The sequence below is a fragment of the Lycium barbarum genome, chromosome 1 (genome assembly GCF_019175385.1).
Source record: "Lycium barbarum isolate Lr01 chromosome 1, ASM1917538v2, whole genome shotgun sequence".
NCBI lineage: Eukaryota > Viridiplantae > Streptophyta > Magnoliopsida > Solanales > Solanaceae > Lycium > Lycium barbarum.
The window spans coordinates 100,719,390-100,742,184 of NC_083337.1; the positions used below are offsets into that span (position 1 = coordinate 100,719,390).

The 22,795-nt window shown below is 39.2% G+C and overlaps 1 protein-coding gene across 1 annotated transcript; it reads left to right on the forward strand.

Annotated features, from left to right (window-relative positions):
* The first annotated feature begins 20,691 nt into the window (after positions 1-20,691).
* On the forward strand, positions 20,692-22,322 carry LOC132613010 (uncharacterized). Its single transcript, XM_060327074.1, has 3 exons — positions 20,692-20,795; positions 20,859-21,283; positions 21,487-22,322. Exons 1-3 carry the CDS (start codon positions 20,692-20,694, stop codon positions 22,320-22,322), a joined length of 1,365 nt encoding a protein of 454 aa, XP_060183057.1.
* Positions 22,323-22,795: the final 473 nt, after the last annotated feature.

Sequence of the window (22,795 nt, forward strand, 5' to 3'; positions counted from 1 at the left end):
CAGCCCTCAAAACTACAAATGAAACAGTAAACCAAAACAACACAACACAGAAAAAAAAAAAAAAAAAAAAAAAGAGGAATCAAACTAATACCTACCCCATTATCAAACTTCATTTTTCTATATTAAAACCACTAATTAAGATTTAAGGGCCCCTCTTATCATTCCTCATTATAACACAGCAGCCTTAAAACCTCAAAGAAATAGTATCCAAACAAGATTTGCACCAATAGATCAAAGAAACAATCACATATGAATAGATACAACATTAAGTTCTTTAAATGAAACCTTAAAAATTTCAGAATCACATAAAGGCAAACAATGCATTAAACAAATTGAAATAATGATTATAAGAAGGCTAGGATAAGTTAGTACCTTTCTATGGGGCAACCAAGCGATCAAAAGGGAGATTGGGATCCAAAGCTTCAACACCAACCAAAACCTTGAACTTTTTCTTCAATCTTTTCAGAAAATATTGTATTTTTTAGTAGTGTAGGTTATCTAGTAAAGTATATTAGTATTGTATATTATAGTATATCCAGGGTATATTGTAGGAATATAGTGATGTATAGGCTCGTATACTTAGTATATTTTCTAGGGTATCCCAAAAAGTCTCCTCTATAATGAACAAAACTTTCTATTTATAGGCTAATTCCCTCAGCCCAGGGTAAAAATGGTAGGGAAAATTATATAAAACAGAATTTCTCCCCATATTCCAATATTTCAAAATTTTGGGTATAGGATCAGGGATTCTTTTTTGCAAAATTATACAGTTAGTACTATTATCCTCTCAAACAATGTACACATCATGCAAACAAACAACAATCCAGCCTATTCGTACTATACACAAATTCAAAATCCCTAAAATTTAGGGGAATAACCGAATAGGATGCCTAGTCATTACATAGGGCAAACAAAATGAAAACACAGTACTAAAAATGGATAGAAACCTTGAAATAGTACCCGAATTCCAACGGTTTTTTACCCTAGGCCCCTGTTTTTGGGGTCTTTGGTGCACAAGATGGCTAAAGGTTTTAAACCTCACCCATGGCAACTAAAGGACCACAAGCATCCGGGAAACAACCCATTAAATCGATTTAATTTTGACGAAATTGAACCTAGAGTGATGATAAAATGAGACGAAGGGTTAAAACCCCCAAAAATCCAGCCAAAAATGGCCGTGAGACAACCATGGAGGCGGAACCCTAAAGCCGCCTCAAGTCGCATGAACATGAGGAAAGGAGTCAGGTGTCAATGAAATGAAAATGATGGGGGGAGGGTGGGGGGGCAGGGGGCGAAGTTTATTAGGTTAAACTTCCCCCCTTCAATTTATTAGATTCTTCCACCCCCCTTTCTTTTAATATAAACCATAGAATAACTAAGTGATATTAAATAAACATAGTTATTTTCTAGGTTAATTTAAAATTCGCAAATTTAGAAAATTAGCTTCAAAACGAGACTAATATTGATATAGTTCAGTATAATTTTTAGGAATGTGAAAAATGCGGTCAAAATGAGACATTATTCAGTCGTCATCTTAATTAACAATTTTTCCGAGTCAGACGGAGCGGGATATGTAGTTTCTTCTTGAATTATATTTATGAAAGTAAATAACTCGTAATTTCTTGCAGTTGTCAACCTTTTTATAAGAAATAATAATTAAACGTCAATCTTTGAAATTGCCTTGGGATTTTTAAATTTTTAATTTTTTAAGGGCATGCTTACTCCGTCTTGAACTCGGGAAATTTGAAAATTAAAATATGCGTTTTATGAGGTGAAAATTAGGTGTCAACAATTGCCCATTCGAAGTTCAAGGATCGAAAGGCCATCCTTGAGCTACGAATTTGACAAACCTAATTTTTACCGAATAATAGAAATTACAGCCCTTTTTGCGCAATATTTTGGAAGTATGGCTGGACCCTTGTTTCCAGGCTACCTACATATCTCAGGCTAAATGAGAATTCAGGTCGTTTGTAGTTCTGACTCTATGAGGACTATGAAATAAAGAGTTTTCTTTAAACTATATCGGGATGTCCCAAGATAATTATAGGAATATGGCCGAGCCTCGAACCCTGGCTTTGGGAATCAGGCCAATTGTAGTTCGACTCGATAGCCCGAAAAGGAATATTCCTTTATGTAGGAACCCCTTTGGCTATTTCCGGTTGAAAATCCGAACCGGAGGAGATTTTTGGAAAGGACTTATTAACGTTGATGCTTGAAATAATCTCTAATCTCTGGTGTAGAAAGCTTGACTCACGTATACGGTTTTTGACTGGTTGCCCAAGAAAAGTTCCACGTATGCTCCGCTTGTTTTGAATCCGACTTTTGTTTCCATCTCCAGTAGCTTCTAGCTCATTTCCAAATGTTGAGTCCTGAGTGTTAGTCTTTTAAAAAATTTCATTTTAATGTAGTCATACTGGGTGGCATTTTACCATTTTGTTGACATTGTAGTCATCCTCCACTATTTCATTCCTCTTTTCGCAAACGCTTGTCCGTCTTCTTCCTTTTCTCCTGTAAGTGTGTGTTTTTCGTGTATTCTTTGAAAAGATGATCTACTCTGGACAGTAATGACGATACTTTGACCGGCTCATTTTTCGTCATTTTTCAGATGTTTCCATCGTTCAATGATATCTTTCGTTGGGATCTGGGTCGGGCTATACCGCATTTCTGCGAACCTACACACCCCAGTCTGGTTGTTATCTTCGTAGGTCGATATGTCAATCATGAAACCTATGTTTTCTCGTGCGGGGCCATTTTTGTTTCTTCCGACATCCACTACCCTCGAAAATTTGGCGTCACATCATGTTTGCATATCGCAATGACTGTCCAAAACTGGTGTCGCATGTCCCGTTATCCGGATACGGTGACCGCGGTATACCAATTGTTCTAACATCACCTATAGCCAAAAATACCCAAATGTAGACTGCACATCAGAGTGCAGTACCATATTCCTCTCATGATGACTGCTAATCCCTATGTCTAGAATTACAACATTAGTTAGAATTTTCAAGTTAACTACTGCACATTCAAGTGCAGAGCCTTTTCTCATGACTACCACTATCCCTGAACCATGATTAAGTTAACTTGAAATAGACTGCAATAGCGACCACAAATCTTGATGTAGGAATCACATTCGTATTTCAATGATTGCGGACATCAAGCTCGGAATTATGCTACCTATTTTTGGCTATATTTATGGATGACGACTCAGCCTCTTCGGCACGTAGTCGTTTAATCCATATCGTCATCTTGAGGAATGAAGCTCACCTCGATGGCAAGACATACACCTTCCTTTTTTGACTCCGGGGAAGAATACCCACCCGTCGACAGGATTCACATCTTCCAAAAGGACTAGACTTGATTGTGAGTAACGATATTCAATTCCGCTATCAACGCGTCATTTTAAATTTTTAGATTTTTGGACGTCCACTCAGCCAATGTATCAAGGCAAGCCATGCGACGTCTAGGCCGGGGTCTCAATACCTTGATACAAAAGTTTTTTTAGTGGAAACCCAGCTTTTGGTACCGTGATTATATCTTCCAGTAGTCTTTAAAGTTTTTCTTTTGTAAAAATAATTGTGCTCTGCAAAATGGACAAACTTGTTAGTGTAAAGGAAACTTCACTTGGAAAGGACTTCGTTGCCCTTTCGTGCACTCTTTGTGCCGCCATCCTTGAAGCTTTTTCTTCGCTTGGCTTGTTGTTGCTATCCTGGTTAAAACATTCTAGCAAACAAGTTAGTGTAAAACATCCATTCTTCTTTGTTCCTGCATCTACAGAAAAATTTGTCAGTTTCCTCTATGGTCGACCGCTTTTCATGCGTAATGGACTTCCTCCGTTCGTATCTTGGTCATAAAAGGATGCTCATTTTCCTTAAAATATTTCATTTTCTAGCAGAGCTAAGAAATTCTTTTGTGCGATGATTTGAAAATATATGTGTATTTTTTTTTTTTAAATAATATTTTATATACGCCCTTTTAATGTCATGACATTAGTTACTCAAGTAAGGTCTTCCGTTTCTTCTTCTTCTTCTTGATCTCGACTCGTGAAAATTTTCGAATCCTTTTCGAAACTTTTTCCCCATTTTGTATATGTCTTTCTACCAACTCGAGTTTTTTTATGCCGAAGGAATTTTTGAGACCCTCTCAAAAAAAATTCCCCAGTGTAAGTGTGTATTTGTCATTTCTTGATTTTGCTGCGTTTGAGGAATTTTTGAGATCTTTCTCAAAAATTCTGCACCAGTTTCCTTGTGGGGTTACCTTTATCTCTCTTTTCGCCAAATCATTTCTGAAGTTTTCTAAGGTTTATTGGGAATTTTGTTCGGAATGACCGAGCTCGGGAGAGCGCCTACGTATCCCCTTATAAGTATAGGGAATCAGGTCCTTGCGTAGTTTGTACATAATTTTGAGTTTGGTTTTTTCTAAAAATGCAAAATTACAAGCAAAGGAATCGTAATCAAAGTAGCATAAACTATAAAAACTCTAAATCTTCGCAGTCGTCTTCTTCTTCACACGTAGTATCTCTTGATGGCATATGAATTTATTGCTCTTGGCCACTCTTGACCATCTATTTCATCAAGTACTACGGCTCCTCCTGATAATACTTTTCGCACCATATAGGGCCCTTGCTAGTTTGATGTGAACTTTCCTTTGTATTCTTCTTGATTAGGGAATATTAGTTTGAGCACCAATGGCCCGATTTGCTAAAACCCTAGTTCTCACATGTTTGTTGAAAGTGCGCGCTATTCTCTTTTCATCTATCAGAGCCAGTTGCTCATACCTTTTGCGGATCCATTCTGCATCGTCCAACTCAGCTTGTTGTATTATTCGAAGTAAAGGATTTCTACTTCGGCTGGTATCACTGCTTCAGTGCCATACACCAATAGGTATGGGGTGGCTCCAGTCGAAGTCCTGGCAGTAGTGCGGTATCCCAACAATGCATAAGGTAACTGTTCCAGTCCTTGTAGTTATCAATCATCTTTCGGAGGATTTTCTTGATGTTTTTGTAGGCGGCTTCTACAGCCCCATTCATTTTTGGTCGATATGCGGTTGAATTCCGGTGAGTGATCCGGAACTGCGTACACATGTCTTTCATCAAGTGGCTATTCAAGTTAGCCCTATTATCTATTATGATTGATTCTGGGATGCCAAATTGGCATATGATGTTGTTGCGCACAAAGTCTGTGACCACTTTCTTCATCACCGATGAATAAGATGTTGCTTCCACCCACTTGGTGAAGTAGTCTATGGCGACCAAAATGAAACGATGTTTGTTTGACGCAGCTAGCTCAATCGATCCTATGACATCCATGCCCCAAGCGGTGAATGGCCAAGGTGATGTCATAGCATTTAGTTCTGTTGGAGGGACCTTTATCAAGTCTCCATGAATCTGACACTTGTGGCATTTCTGGACAAATTTGCTACAGTCATTTTCCATGGTCATCCAGTAATAACCTGTTCTTAAGATTGTCTTTGCTAACACATACCCATTCATGTGAGGCCCACAGGTCCCAGCATGAATTCTTCGATCAATTTTGTAGCTTCAAAAGAGTCAACATATCTAAGAAATCCCAAATCTGGAATTCTTTTGTACAGGACATTCTTGTTGAAGAAGAAACCATTTGCTAACTTCCTGATAGTCCTTTTCTGATTTAAAGTGATTCCTTTGGGATATTCTCCTTTCTCCAAGAACATTTTAATGTCAACGTACCAAGGTTTTCCATCAGTCTCAGCTTCTACAAAAACATAGTGGGCTGGCTGATCTCTGATTTCAATTCTGATAGGATCAATGTATCTACTGTCGGGATGTTGAATCATAGATGCTATTGTTACCAATGCGTCAGCAAACTCATTCTGGGTTCTTGGTATATGTTTGAACTTGACTTCTCGAAAACTATCTGCCAATCTTTGTACAAGTCTAACATACGGTATGATCTTTTGTCAAAGGGCCCATCGCTTCTTCTCGCTCTTGTAAAGACAACGAGGCGACGGTGCTTTCTACCCCTTGAATATCTGGACTAATTATAGTCGGGTTCTCTTCCCATTCATCACCTTTTTCTATCATGTGAATTTGGTTTCCTCAATGCTTTGGGAGCATATTTGTGTCCCCATTTGAAGGTGTTGGCTCTACGATGAGCTCACGATTGTCAATCATATCTTGTAATTTGTGCCTTAGGTTTATGCAATATTCGGTGGCATGGGCAACTTGGTGAGAATGGTAGGCGCAAATGAGATCTGGCCTGTACCATCAATCCATGGGATTAGCAGGTTTAGGTAGGACAGTGCTTATTCAACCGGCATCCCTTAGTTTGGCAAATAAACTTGTCCTTGGTTCTGGCAAAGAAGTGAATGCTTTCATAGGTTTCCTTTGGGATGCCTCATAGTTTGCTGGCGGAGGCTTATTCTGGAAAGTTTGATTTTGTGGAGCTTGACTATTGGGTGCTGGCATTCGATAATTTGGTCGTGGAGTTCGGTTGTGGAGCTTGGTAGCCAGGTTGTGCATAGCACACAGACATTGGGATATATTGGGGTGAAGTGGTTATATAGTTGCTTGGTGGAGGTGATTGGTAGTTATCTGAATTTTTGTGGGTTATCTCTTTTCATTGGCTTTTCTGGCTAGTAGCTCTAGAAACATAGGGTATATCTTTTCTTTTCTTTTTGCCACCCATGGCACCAGACGCACCTGATCTATTCATTACACTAAAAATTCTGCCGGTCTTGAGGCCATCCTCTATATCTTCCCCAACAGCAACTAAATCTGCAAAGGAACACCCTTTCATAGTTATCATCTTGTCAAAGCAATCAGCTTCTTGGTACCGTATGAATGCGGCTACTAGCTCAGCTTCAGTTATGGGTGGTTGTACATGCGCTGCTTCGTCTCTCTAGCGACTAGCATATTCTCGGTAGGTTTCGGTCGATTTCTGACTAATTTTCTCCAATGAGAAGCGATCAGGCACATTTTCCATATTGAAGCGGAATCTTTCCATGAATGTACTTGACATTACTTCCCATGTTTTCCATCTGCTAATGCCTTGAGAGATAAACCATTCCATAGCCATTCCTGACAAACTTCGACTAAACAACCTCATGAGCTGGGCTTCATTTCTGCCATTTCCAACCAACTGGTCGCAGTAAGCCCTTAAGTGGGACTTGGGATTGCCCGACCCGTTAAAGTGATCAAACTTGAGAATTTTGAAGCCTTCTGGTAGACCCAGGTCTAGATGTATGCTCAAATCAGAGTATCTTAACCCCTCTTTATTTTTAGAGCCATGTTCCAGTTCAACAATTTTCTTCCCCATCTCCTTCTCTATTTTGTCTATTCATGCTTCAAAGAACATTTCTATGTTCTCCAATTCTGGCGAAGAGTCAATATGAGTGACATGGTCTTGAAAAGTGACATTTAGTTGTATGTGATGGTTCACATGAACTCCTATTGCCCGAGGGGCTTTATAAGCATTTGTGTTTATAGCGTGAGCTGGTGTTAGAAAAGCTGGGATTTGGTGGGAGGAACTCCCTATATGGGTGGAATTTTGGTGTAGTAGAGTTTGGAAGGTAGCCCCAGTCTGGGTTTGAGGGGAAATGGTCAGGAATTGGTAAATCTAAATTTGGGAAAGTGGGTGGAGGTCTCCTAGCCTCAGCATTAGTAGCATTTTCTTTCTCGGCCCTCAGGCGGTCCGCTTCTTCTCTGGCCTCAGCCAATTGTCTCATCATCAGACCGACAGCCTCTTCCAAAGGCATTCCGGCTATGTCTGCTATTGGGGTACCTTCTACTAAAGCATTAATGTTCGGCAGTGGAGTTTCAGGCATGTTTTCTTCTTGAAAGTTTAAGGACGTTGCGGCAGATTTTGATCAAGTAACTGGTGCTAGTTTTTCTACCCTGACCAGGCCTTATATGGACTTCCCACGTATCCCCAACGGGACATCAGGTCGGTGTGGTTCCGTTTACATAAAAGGAAAAGGGATACTCTATCTTATTGAAAGCAGTAAACGGATACTTATGTTTTCTACCCAACCATACTAAGCCGATCTTCATTGTCTTCTTTATCTTCATCTTCATCCTCGTCCCCCGACAATCCAAACATGCCCTTCATTCACAAGGTGTACCAGCTCAAGCTTGAAATTCACACATTCTTCAATGTCGTGGCTAGGGCGGCCATGGTGATACACATAAACCCTTTCTTTCGGAGATCCTGGGCGACCTTGATAGGTTTATGGTACTGCACTTATCTTTTTCACGCTACATAATAGGGAGTGGATTCTGGCATACGAATCGTTGAATTTGGAAAAGTCGCTCCTCCAGAACCTAACCTTTCATATCTTTTCTAGGTGGTTTCTTCCTTGATCATGAGTCAGGAGAGAGTAGGGTCCCCATAGTCCTCTAATTCTCCCTTGGTCAATCCATTGGATAAGCTTCCTTTCCAATGCTCCACACTCATTGGCTGTATAACTTGACTGACTTCGGTGGTAGAGGCATTTTTTATAAATCATAGAAGGAGCGCATAGTGGCAACAGATTTGGGATCTGCGCGTATACTCCAAAGCTCCCCAAAGTCTCAAAGAGTTCTTGTTTGGACAACTCTACCGACGTACCCTAATTGTGTGATCTTGTGCCTTTAAGAACAATTGTGCACGAAAATAAAAGGTCTTCGAGCTGAGATTCGTGCGGGTCTCTATAGGCTTTCAGATTGGGGATAAGTAGCTCGTCATCTCTGTATGGTATGGGGTCAAGACCTTGTTGTTGGCTGAGTGGGACATAACTCCCAAGTGGTGCTTCAGGTGCCTTTCCCCATATTACCCGATTGGCAGGGTGTTGCTTTGTTAGTTCCTCAATATAAGCTAGGAGAGTTTCTGCTTCTTTCATTTTCTCATTGGCTGCCTTAGTGGTTTGTACAACCTCTTTCATTCTAGCAGTAGCTAGGGCCATTCTATCATCCCATTGTCAGTTTTTCTCACTTGTTGCTTCCATGTTCTCGTCGTCACTGACCAGGTTGACGTAAGGTGAAGTTGCACTCATGCTGTCTGGAGTCTCCATTTCCTATTAGCAAATCAACCCTTTAAAAGTGGATCTAAATTTGTTTTGATGGTTATTGTCTTTGGTTTTTCTTTTGGGTAGTGACCGGAATGTGGACCAATCAAGAGTTTCGACAATATATGATTTTCACACAAAGCAGTTACATCAAGTAAGCATTTAGGCAATATATAATCCACTTTCCTATACCTCGTTGCTCCAAGGCTACTAGCGTACGAAGCAAAATTGTGCCATATGTAAGACAAATGTCTTGTTCCCAAAGATAAAATCCCAATGCTTTTCATTAATCATCTTCTCCCAAGTTGGATTACAAGGCTTTTAAAAGTAAATGCAATAATAAAAAAAAATCCACTCCACGGACAAAAATCTGGTCTCTGTCATCTCGCGCCTTCTTAGTCCTTCGAAGGCCGTCTGAATGGCTACATGGGCTGGCATCAATGTTGTCCCGATCCATTGACCGCTCTGATCGTCAGTCAATGACGTCCCCGTCTCTATGGCTCCTTTGAAAAAAGTGTCAAGCCATTCCAAAATCTTCAATGAAGCATCTGCCTCATCTGTAAAACTCTCAATTATCTTTTGATCATATTCTATCCTTGGGAAATTTGTACACATATGGTCCTGGAGTGGCAGTATCAGCTAACTCATAGTAATTTTCATCATGACTTGGATTGTTTGGATCCTTATCCAACTCATTTTCCCTTATCACATTATTCCAATCTTTCTAAGCATCTTTTATACCTTCGATATGACCTTCTTCTTAATCTCGTACAAACTTTCCCATATTTCCCACATTTGGAATAACCTGTCTCATACCAAACTGTCTAAGAAATCTCAATGGTACGTAGGGTCTGATTCCCCTAATGCCCATAAGTGGTAAATACGGGTGTCTCCGGCTCTTAACACAGATAGTCTAGGAGTGAAAATCAGGTAACCCTCCACCTGATATGTTCTTCTCTCAGTCTAGAAAAAATGTGAGCCCATCTTTTTTTATCCTGAACCCCATAAGGCATAGCAACGACTCCCAAATCATCCTTTCTCAGGGCCAGATCTCGACGGTTGGTAGGCCATTCCTATCCAAATGCTTAAGTATCCACCATTGGACTAAGAGGTTGCAACCTTGGAAGTAGTAATAATAGTCGCGGTATTTTCCCAAAGCCCGTTATATGTCTGACAGAATAATGGGGATGATGTCAAAATATTTGGTAAGCCAATTTGTTGTGACTCCCCTAAGAACAGCATGGGCAACCAAGACAACCCGGGTGTCAATAGCTAAGGAGGTATTTTGTGGAAATACCATGGTCCCTAATAGGCAAGTGATAAAGGCTAGTGTTTGATGGGCTTCCCAGGATTAGGGTGAAGAAAACTCAAGGATGTGGTTCTCGTACCCCTGTTTGCATGAATACCTCCCATATAACTCTTTAAAGACTATAGTGGGCCCCTGTGCCCACTCGGCTTTGTTAACAGCAAACATGTCTTTGATTTCTTTTAGGGTAGGTTTATGAGGGATAAGGATGTTTTGGGTAATTTCTTTTTGGGTCTGTTAGCACTTCCTACGCTTTCCAAAACATCTCTAATTTCTTCTAGAGTGGGAGTCATCTCTATTTCTCCAAATCTGAACACCATTCTATTATTGTCCCAGTAACCAGTAATGAACTCTAGCAAACTCGGATCCCCAGTCATATCCATCAACGAAGGTAAATGCCCTATACAACTCTTTACCTCTTTCTTCTGATCATTAGTCAATTCTTTCCACCATATCACTAAACTTGGTGGTGGGCCCATAACCATATCAAACTCCACATCATGAGACATCTGCAAGACAAAACACTATTAGTTCCTCGCCCCCAGGAACAGTAATTTATTTCACACACAGCATAATAATGCTTCCAAATAGCAAATAGTGTGATGCAGTGTTTTCAGGTTTTTACACCATCTGAACACAATAAGGTGTCTTTCCTATCCAATTCATGTAGGTCTGAGATACCCAAACCGGTCTATGGTCAGCATGCGCTATATCAGTAGGGATTTGGCTTCGCTCTACGCTAATTATTTTAGAGTGGTTTTCAATCGAATGACATAGGTTACCTAAGCGGACAAGCTGGGGGTGGGCTCTCCAAGACTGTGGGATGACCGCATACCCACTCGACCTTAGAGACCTCCAAAAAATATATTAAGGGTTTTTTAGTGAAGGTATGATAGCAACTCATCCCGCGTCGTCATCCTTTAGAAAAATATAAAATAAATGTCAGGAGTGGCGGAGTATGCATGCATGAATGACAGTTATATTTTGCGGAAATTTAAACACATAAACAATTTATATCATACAAACACACAAATAATTGGAACCCTTATGGTTAGAACCTTAGAAGTCCCCAGCAGAGTCGTCATATGTAGCGTGTCGTATTTTTTCCGATTCGTATTCACACTTGCCTCATTTAAAAAGGAAAGTGTCTCGGGGAAGTACGGTTGTCAATCGTACCGGGAAAAAGGACAAATATACTTCTATATAATGGTACTCTAAATGGACTTATTTTCAGAGTCGCCACCTAATTTTTAGGAAATTAGGAAAAACCGAGTCAAAAAGGGTTCATTTAAAACAATTATTTTATGATCATTTTAAAAGAAACCTAATCTACACAGAGTCTAGGTAAGGGTTCTGGTGATCCCTCGGGGAAGGTGTTAGGCACCCCGGTATTAAGGATCCGATCAATCGCGGTTTACCTACGGGCTCTAATAATATGTTCATATAGATATAAACTGGTTTGTGATAGAAAATAGTTTTGTTTAATACTTCAGCAAATAAATATTAGTCATTTATGCAAAAATAGCGCGTTTCAAGAATAAAAAATGGTAGATTTTTTTCCAAAATTGGGCGTTTGGGGTGTCGGACTAGAACACTTAGGCTAATACCCGAAGGCTCTTAGCCTAAGTAGGACCCTACGTAAGTCCACCAAAAATAGTTTTAAAAAAAGTGTTTTAAGTATAGAAAATATTTTTTATACAAAAAATAGTTTTGTATATAGTATATAATTATACCAACTCATTTATACTAAATTATTTATATTAGGTTATCCAATTTTATTCATAGTTTTATCCTATTTTTATCCATTTTATACAAGTTTTTCTACAAGTCTTAAGAATATCAAAATCAGTCCAATAATTCCAAAACGGTCCCTGTCAGCTCCAGTCCTTAAGTTTTTGAAATGTCAATTTCAGTCCCAAGATTCTCTAGATTAAACAGATTCGATCCTTTTAAAGTCAAACAGTCCGCTTTTCCCAATTTTTGTACCATGCTTATGTTAATTAATTGATGAAAATTGTTTTAGGCAACTCTAACGAGCGGTTTAATCATATGGGATCCAACATGAAATTTAAAATGCATGTAATGATAATATAAAGCATGAATTGCGAAGTTAAGGGAGTTGGGCCTACCAAGCCCAAAAGAAAAATGCTCATCAAAATTTTAAGTCCATTCCAAATCCCGCTCCATATGCTTTGCTCGTCCATGATTCGTGTTTGACTCAATCTATACACATTAGTAGGCCTCGTGGAAACCCACCAACGAGTTTTGAGAGGTATGAAATGCAAAGGGTATGTTCAACAATAGTATACATCAGCAATTTAAGCTAAGTGCAAAAATAAAGAGGTATAACAATAATTACAAAGCAAAAGTGAATTACAATTTGTTGGGCCTAGCCCACTTAATGATTCATGACATCAAATAATCAGACAACCCGGATGTGGAACAAGCCCAAAATAATAGCAGTGACAAGTCAAGTATGGAAACACAAGTGACAAATCCAATCAATAAGTCCAGGCCCTTCTCTTCCTAAAAAAATCTCTAAGTATTAGGGGGTGGTATTCATGATATATTTACTGGTATACTCCATGTTTTTCTGAAAATTTTCTAAGTGCTAAAACATTAATATACATGATATACTCCCAATATACCCCTCAATCAAAAGAAATTCTAAGTGTCAAGACTGCGTATACAAGATATACCCTCAGTATACTTCCCAAAAATAAAGAGCAAAACCCTTTGAAGGGCATACCCTTCGTATACACTCGCTAATATACTGTATACACATCTAAATCACAAATCACATAAAGCTTTCAGTTTTTTGTTTTTTTTAGAAATCCCCAACATCTTTAAATTGAGTATGCCACTACCAATTAAGGCTAAACAAACAGTTCAAAGCTCTATAATATGCAATCTCAAACCAGTTATCAATACACTTAGAACAAGGATGCCACAGGAGGACTTGACTAATGCAAGAAGAAGAGAAACAAGTAGTTTTCAAACAAGGCCTGTCATGTCAAATGCTACAACTTCTGAAAGCAGTTATAGAATAACCAAGAAGGGCATAGCACATCTTTAGGGTCATGAAGCAAGTAATGTTAACAGTGGAGGGGGGGGGGGGGGGGTAGTGACGCAAGGTAGCACAAAATAGGGAGATGGAGCACAAAGAGGGAAGAAACAAAATATAGGCCATGGTCATCACACTTGGAATCCTAGTTCCTAAAATCTTAGGGAAAAATCATCAATTAAGAGGTGATAAGATGTTGAACTACACAATCAAATGCTTATTTTAGTAGACAGAAAGCTAAAAAAATGCTAGAAACTCTTGTCACTGATCAAAGGGTCACAGAAGCACGTTGTAAAATTCAAGGTCATCTTGTGTTAATTTTAACTTAGGACAGTCTAAGTAGTAGGTAAATTCAGGGAATAAATTTACAGATGATTCCCAAATTTCCAAATCATAGTTTAGATTCAATCACAAGTCATGAAGGGTTTCAATTAAACACAAAGATTATCTCATATAGGTAGTCACATGGGAAGCATTGCCAGAATTTCAAGAAGGCAGTTTGTACGCAGTTTAATTCTAAGATTTCTAGCACATAAACTTCACACAAATAGAAGGTTAGACAGAGAATGCCATGGGTAATCAACAAGTCCATGATAAGATGAAGAAGACATAAGCTATCCTAGGTGCAAACATAACTTAAATGTAGTTAATTAAGTCACAAATGACAGAGAACTCATGTAAGAAAGGTTACAAATCCAGGGAAGCCCAAATCATAACTAGAAGAGGTTGATACCACTTATCCTAGCTCAATCAAGGGAGTATCAAGCGTGTTTTAACTTAAACAAACAAACAAGAGTTGGAATCACACATAGGAGAAACTCAGAAATTCCCAAGCAAACTACAAAATGGGCACAAGTATGAAAATGCTATATTTGCCTCCTCAATGCCATTTTAGTTTCAATTAGCATTGCTTTCAACGAAGTCCAGTTCTAACAAATTCATATCATGACTTCAAAAGGGAAGTTTTGACCAAGGATCCAGTTCTTAAGCTAGAATGCAAGTCAGGGCACAAGCTCAAATTATAATGAGTATTAATCACAGGCTCTAAACATTTTAAGTAAACCCTTAAAGGACAGCCTGGTCATAAACCAACTCCTAAGAACATATCATTGTTCAATAATTCCAAACAGAACCTAGGTACAGTTTGTAACAAGCACACTGTTAATGATGAGGTATAAAAAAAGGCTCAGTGTTCATGTGGTAAACAATGAAGGTGCATCCTACTTCTCCTAGGTCAAATGATGGTATGTTCAGAAACAATATGAACAAAATAGTGAGTAGGGAACGGTGTATGCAAGTTCTAAGATCAATCACCCAAAAAAAAAGGACCTAAATTATCATATTTCTTAGTCTCAAACACCTTTTTAGGTTCAGTTTTAGTTCCAATGTGTCTTTAACTTCTATATGATCAATCAGGTAAGAGTATTAAAAATCTCCTTAATCAAGGCAGCCTCAGTAGGGGATGTTACACTATAATCTAGACAAGTGATTGGCACACACATAAGACCAAACAAGACTCACACCTTTCTAAATAGATTAACAAGATAAGTTACAGTTCATCAAGACCCTATCTTGAACAAGTTCCTAGTTTTAGAGGCTTCAAATCCACACTTAACAATTTTCAGGATCCATAAAGCAAATTGAGTGAATGATTCTTACCTTTTCAAGTGCTTAGCAAGGTCTAAGGATGAAAAAATGTATACAAGTGGACCCAAACAGTCATATGGACATACAAATCCTTTTCTTGTTGTCTTAACACTCATTTAATGGAGAATAGAAGAATCATAGGTTTAAAACTTTTAAAGGTTCATAAGATTTTATAGACGGACTAATTGGTTTAGGGATTTGAAAGCTACTTTTTGCAAACCTTTTGAAGAGAATCAATCTTAAAAGAGTGAGAACAAGTTCATAGACAAAACAAATAGGCCAAAGACCTAAATACCTTCTTAGTTCAATATAGGTAGACAATACAAGATCAAACAACATATTTCAAATCTTCAAGGTCATTTTAAATCTGAACTGACCATGGGATTGGGGGGGGGGGGGGGGGTCATAAAAGTCTAAAACAAGTGACAAACCTCACAATCTCAAAAAATTATACTCAACAGACCACTTCAAGGGAAGATAAATACTTAAACTCATTTTAACTCAAGTATATGTAACCATACAGAACAGGTAATGCATTTCAAAATTCCAAGGTGATTTTTAAGTCAAACCTGATCTTAGAGGATCACACAGAGTTCGGACATATCGCATATATCAACAATCTCAAGAATATACTCAAACAAGCAATTTTGAAGCACAGATGAAGCTCAAGGTCATTTTCAGGACCAATTTTCATTTCAAAAGATCATTTACCATTTCTTAAGGTCCTTTTAAGAAGTTTTTTTATACTAAATCCCCATTATTATCAATAATACATGAGACCACAAGCTAGTTTTCAGGATTCCACACAGGTTCTAGATGATGATCAAAGATAATTACCTATAAGTCAAGTCAAGTGGTCTAGTACCAATCTACAAACTTGTAATGAACTTAATGCAAACAAAACAAGACCATGGTTGTAAAAGAATCACACAAACAATATTCAAGTAATTCTAATTACACTCCAGCCCTCAAATCTTTAAATGAAACAGTAAACCAAAACAACACAACACAGAAAAACAAGAGGAATCAAACTAATACCTACCCCATTTTGAAACTTCATTTTTCTATATTAAAACCACTAATTAAGATTTAAGGGCCCCTCTTATCCTTCCGCATTATAACACAGCAACCTTAAAACCTCAAAGAAACAGTAGCCAGACAAGATTTGCACCAATAGATCAAAGAAACAATCACATATGAATAGGTACAACATTAAGTTCTTTAAATGAAACCTTAAAATTTCAGAATCACATAAAGGCAAACAATGCATTAAACAAATTGAAATAATGATTATAAGAAGGCTAGGATAAATTAGTACCTTTCGATGGGGCAACCAAAAGAACAAAAGGGAGATTGGGATCCAAAGCTTCAACACTAACCAAAACCATGAACTTTTTCTTCAATCTTTTCAGAAAATATTGTATTTTTCAGTAGTGTAGGTTATCTAGTAAAGTATATTAGTATTGTATATTATATATTATAGTATATCCATGGTATATTGTAGGAATATAGTGATGTATAGGCTCGTATACGTAGTATATTTTCTAGGGTATCCCAAAAAGTCTCCTCTATAATGAACAAAACTATCTATGTATAGGCTAATTCCCTCAGCCCAGGGTAAAAATGGTAGGGAAAAATATATAAAACAAAATTTCCCCCCATATTCCAATATTTCAAAATTTTGGGTATAGGATCAGGGATTCTTTTTTGCAAATTGTACAGTTAGTACTATTATCCACTCAAACAATGCACACATCATGCAAACAAACAAAATTCCAGCCTATTCGTACTGTACACAAATTCAAAATCCCTAAAATTTAGGGGAATAACCGAATAGGATGCCTAGTCATTACATAGGACAAACAAAATGAAAACACAGTACTAAAAATGGATAGAAACCCTGAAATAGTACCCAAATTGCAACGGGTTTTTACCCTAGGCCCCTGCTTTTAGGGTCTTTGGTGCACAAGATGGCTAAAGGTTTTAAACCTCGCCCATGGAAACCAAAGGACCACAAGGACCCGAGCAACAACCCATTAAATCGGTTTAATTTGGACGAAATTGAACCTGGAATGATAATAAAATGAGACGAAGTGTTAAAACCCCCAAAAATCCGGCAAAAAATGGTCGTGAGACAACCATGGAGGCGGAACCCTAAAGCCTCCTCAAGTCGCATGAACAAGAAGAAAGGAGTCGGGTGTCAATGAAATGAAAATCAATAGATTCTCCCCCCCCCCCCCCCCCCCCCCCCTTATTTTAATATAAACCATATAATAGCTAAGTCATATTAAATAAAAATAGTTATTTTTTAGGTTAATTTAAAATTTCAAATTTTCAAATTTGGAAAATTAGCTTCAAAACGAGCCTAATATTGATATAGTTCCGGATAATTTTTAGGAATGTGAAAAATGAGTCGTAATTCATTCGTCATCTTAATTAACAATTATCCCGAGTCAGATGGAGCGGGATATGTAGTTTCTTCTTGAATTATATTTATGAAAGTAAGTAACTCATAATTTCTTGCAATTGTCAACTTTTTTATAAAAAATAATAATTAAACGTCAATCTTTGCAATGGCCTTGGGATTTTTAAATTCTTACTTTTTTTAAGGGCATGCTTACTCCGTCTTGGACTCGGGAAATTTAAAAATTAAAATATGTATTTTATAAGGTGAAAATTAGGTGTCAACACCAAGCGTCACCCCCAAATTACCAAACCCCACAAAATACCTTCCAATCACCTCCCCCGAATTACCAAGCTCCACAGCTGAATTATTAAACTCCCCCATCCGCTTACCGTCCTCCAAAAAATAACCACCCCAATACCTACCAAAATCAGCCACCACCAAATACTTATAATATGCCACGTCGGAACTTTGAAAAGAAGCCTGCCCACGTGTTCACTCCGCTCATGGAATCACGGACTGATTTGTTCAAAAGATTGAGCGCGGCCGGGATGACCCAAACGCTTCCCCTAAAGGTCGTTGACTCAAAGAACCGGTTCTACCGAGCTGACCAAACTTGTGCCGACCATTCTAATTGCATAGGACACAGTACTGAGGACTGCATTAATCTCAAGTATAAGATACAAGACATGATTGACTGGAATAACTTCTCCAAATGTGAACACCAACCCCTTGTCAAACCATGGCAGCAACATGATTCATATGATCGAAAGAGAAGAGGACTGGGTCGGAAGAAGGCATACAATCCGTGAATCTGTGAAAGAACTTGAGCGCACAGTGGCGTCTCTTTCTCTACCAGAACGCCCACGATTCAACGTGCTAATCCCTGCGCTGGTTGTTGCGCATGTGGCCCTACTAACCCTTGCACTGCCTCAAAAATAATTTCTATTCCAAGTCGCTGCTGTCCATAGAATTACAAGATCGGGAAGGTGCTATACTCCCGAAGATATATCCCAAGGGGCACCTCGAAGAGAGGGAAATCAGAAAAGGGCGATCACTGAAGGTGAACCTGAAGATTTCTAGCGCCGGATGCAGCCCAAAGAATACTCCATTATAGAGCACCTAAAGAAAACACCGACCCAAATTTCAATGTTGGCACTTTTACAAAGTTCACCACAGCATCGCTTGGCTCTAATAAAGGTGTTAGAGGAAGCCCACGCCCCAGATGGGACGAGTAGCGAAAATCTGGCCGAAATGGTCGCCCATGTTATGGAGGAACACTGAATTACCTTCACGGAAAAAAGGTTTCCTAGGAAAGGCACAGATCACAACAAAGCACTACACATCACTGTCATATGCGCAACAAAGTAGTGACACATGTGCTGATCGACAATGGAGTGGCACTCAATATTTATCCCGAGTCTACCCTAGCGCAGCTGGGATATGACCTTGGAAAGATTTGTCAAAGCCACACTAATATAAGAGCATTTGACGGAGGCCGATATGATGCCACCAGAGCAATAGACTTGGACATTCAAAGAGGTCCATCAGAGTTCACAACCGAGTTTCAGGTTACGGAAATACCTGCCAACTACAATCTACACTTGAGGAGGCCATGGATCCACATGGCTGGAGCAGTACCATCTTAACTTCACCAGTCTCTGAAATTCGTCTGGGGAGAACAAGAAGTGATAATCCATGGAGAGGCAAGCATGCATAATTATCCGGATAATTTTGTGCCTGTCATCGAAGTGGCACCCAAAGGAACGGATTTCCATGTAATGGGACTCGTAGGGGCTGCCCATAAAATAGAACACCCCGAGACTCCCATGCCGGCAGTATATAAGATGATTGCTTCGACTATGCTCTTGAACGGGTTCAAACCCGGTAAAGGTCTGGAAATAATTTGCAAGGCATCACTGAGCCAATTCCCTTTCCCCAAGACAATTTTCATTTCGGACTAGGATATATCCCAACTGAGGATGACATACCTACCAAGAAGAGGCAAAATGTCACAGATCTCCGCAAACCCATTCCCAACCTGTACCAGCCATTTTCTAGCGGAATGTCTATGCCAAACGATGCTGACACTGAAGAAGGGATATGGATGCTATTCCAAGAAGAAGATTGCTCAGTCATCTTAGAAGAATATGTAGAAGCGCCCACCATCAGAGATGCAGATCCGGGCGAGCAGCTGTCCAATTGGACCTTTACTCGATTACTGGCTCTTCGGTAGAGAAAGATGAATTTATTTAGAAAATAGGGAGAATCGGTCGAGCCCTGATTACTCACTTTTTATCATTCTATGTACCTCGTAATGTTTTCAAAAATTGAAATGGCTTGATGTTGATCCAAGCCAGGACCACAGTTGGTAATTTTATCAATATAAATCAAAGAAAGCCTCGGTTTAATCAAAACAATTTTATTTATTTATTGCGCATGCATGTTTTACACTAACATACTTCACTTTGAATTTTTCTGTAATAAAAATGATAAAACAACCCTAAATGTCATGACATGTTGCGAAACGAATGAGTCGAACAACATAGAGGAAGAAGAGTACGAGGAATACGACGAGACCACAATGTTATCCGAGGGTCTCGCAGAAGATTTAGAGTAGTTAGAAAGTCAGCAGAAACCAAAAATGGACAAAATAGGAGCCATAAATTCAGGTGACAAAGAGAATGTCAAAGAAACAAGAATAAGTGCGCACCTAGAGGAACCTTTAAATGAAGAATTGATAAACCTACTAAAGGAGCACGTGGATATCTTCACGTGGTCATATGCCGATATGCCAGGGCTAAGTTCCCACAAGTTACCTATCAACACAGGTTTTGTTCCTGTAAAAGAAAGAACTCGACAATTCAAGCCGGACCTCAGTATCCTCATCAAGGACGAGGTAGAAAAGCAAATCAAGTCCGGGGTAGTAGAAGTAACCTCATACCCAACCTGGTTGGCCAACATAGTATCGGAACCAAAAAAGGATGGAAAGATAATGATCTGTGTGGATTATCAAAATCTCAACAAAGCCAGTCCAAAGGAAAATTTCCCACTGCTAAACATCTACATACTTATAGATAGCTGTGTCAAGCATGAGTTACAGTCATTTGTGGATTGTTTCACCGGTTACCATCAAATCCAAATGGATAGAGAAGACGCGGAGAAAATAGCCTTCATCACTCATGGGGAGTGTACCATTACAGAGTAATGCCCTTCGGCCTAAAAAATGCCAGCGCAACCTATATGAGAGCCATGACAATCATTTTCCTTGACATGATTCATAGAGAAATTGAATTATACGTAGACGATGTCATTATCAAGTCAAAGGAAAATTCGGAGCATACTACTCATTTGAGGTAATTCTTTGATAGGCTTCAAAAGTTCAACTTAAAATTAAACCCAGCAAAATGTACATTCAGGGTACCGGCTGAAAAATTGCTGGAGTTCATAGTCAGCCGAAGGGGCATAGAGCTAGACCAGACAAAGATCAAAGAAATCCAAGAATTACCTCCTCCCAAAACCAAGAAGGAATTCACGAGCTTCCTGGAAAGGGTAAATTACATTGAACGATTCATAGCTCAATCCACCATCATTGTGGAGCCCATCCTCAAGCTTTTAAAGAAAGACGCTCAAACAAAATGGACAAAAGAGTGCCAAGAGGCATTTGATACTATCAATAGATACCTGTCCAATCCACCGGTCTTGGTACCGCCAAGGCCCAGGAGTCCACTGTTGCTATACTTATCGGTTGCTGAAAATGCTTTCGATTGCGTGTTAGGAAAACACAATGAAGAAGGGAAAAGGGAACGTGCCATCTACTATTTGAGCAAAAAGTTCACTGCCTGTGAGAAAAGATATACGCTAGATGAGAAAACCTGTTGTGCTTTAACTTGGGTGGCCCAGAAATTGAGACATAATTTGTCTTCTTACACCACCCACCTCATATCCAAGATGGATCTATTAAGGTATATATTCCGTCAGCCCATGCCCATCAGGAAGTTGGCAAAATGGCAATGCTATTGAGCTAATTCGACATTGCATACAAAGCACAAAAAGCTGTTAAAGGACAAGCCTTGGCCGACCTGCTAGCTGAAAGTCCTGTGGACGAAAAGGTTGAACCCCTCCGTACTCATTTCCCAGACGAAGGGATATTCGCAATAAAAAAGGAAGCAACGAAACCATACACAGGCTGGAAATTGTTCTTCGATAGAGCATTCAACTACAAGGGTTTCGGGATAAGAGCAGTTTTAATATTAGAAAATGGGCAACATTACCCAATGGCCGTGAAGCTCAAGTTCTGTCGCACCAACAATACGGCTGAACACGAGGCCTGTATTCCAAATCTCAGAATGGCACTAGATATGGACATCGATGAATTGCTGGTCGTTGGAGATTCTGACCTACTAATTCATCAAGTACAAGGTGAATGGGCTACCAAAAATGAAAAGATCTTGCCATACATAAACTTGGCACAAAGACTGTGCAAGAAATTCAAAAAGATTGAGTTCCAACATACTCCAAGAGCTCAAAATGAGTTTGCTGACGCGCTCGCCACAATAGCGTTAATGATCCAACATCCTGAAAGTAGTCACATCGGCCCGTTGAAGATAAGATTAAAAGAAGAGCATGCTCATTGTTGCCATGTAGAAGGAGAGTCAGATGGCAAGCCATGCTACAGTGATGTCAAGGTGTATTTGGAAAGACGGGAATACCCCGAAGGCATCACAAATGGACAAAAGAAGACCGTCAACAGAATGGCAAACGGTTTCTCCCTAAACAAAGAAGTGCCATACAAACGGACACTGGATTTGGGTCTGCTTCGATGTGTAAATGCCGGCGAAGCCATCAAACTTCTAGATGAAGTACATGCTGGGATGTGTTGACCCCATATTAACGGATTTGTACTAGCAAAAAAGATTCTACGAACTGGATATTATTGGATGACCATGGAAAGTGATTGCTACAAATATGCGCAAAGATGCCGTCAATGCCAAATCCACGGTGGTCTAATCAAGGCTCCTCCGAGATATGAGCTCAACATGGCCTTTCGTTTCCTAGGGCATGGACGTCATTGGACCCCTTGAACGTGCAGCCACAAATGGGCATCGATTCATTTTAGTCGCTATTGACTACTTTATCAAATGGGTGGAAGAAATATCACATAAGTCAGTGACAAAGGAGGTGGTAGCCGATTTCGTGCGAAGCAATATCATATGCCGATTCGGCGTACCCGAGTCCATCATAACTGATAATGGGAACAATCTGAATAGCCATCTGATGAAGGATATCTGTGAGAAATTCAAGATCACTCACCTAAACTCGACAGCCTACCGTCCACAAATGAACGGAGCCGTAG

What these genes read in the sequence shown, in the direction of transcription:
- LOC132613010 (XM_060327074.1), top strand. Translation starts at nt 20,692, where the DNA reads ATGACAATCATTTTCCTTGACATGATTCATAGAGAAATTGAATTATAC. An exon ending in GAGCATACTACTCATTTGAG is followed by an intron (nt 20,796 to 20,858) that starts GTAATTCTTTGA and finishes ATGTACATTCAG; the next exon opens with GGTACCGGCTGAAAAATTGC. An exon ending in GAGCAAAAAGTTCACTGCCT is followed by an intron (nt 21,284 to 21,486) that starts GTGAGAAAAGAT and finishes TTGCATACAAAG; the next exon opens with CACAAAAAGCTGTTAAAGGA.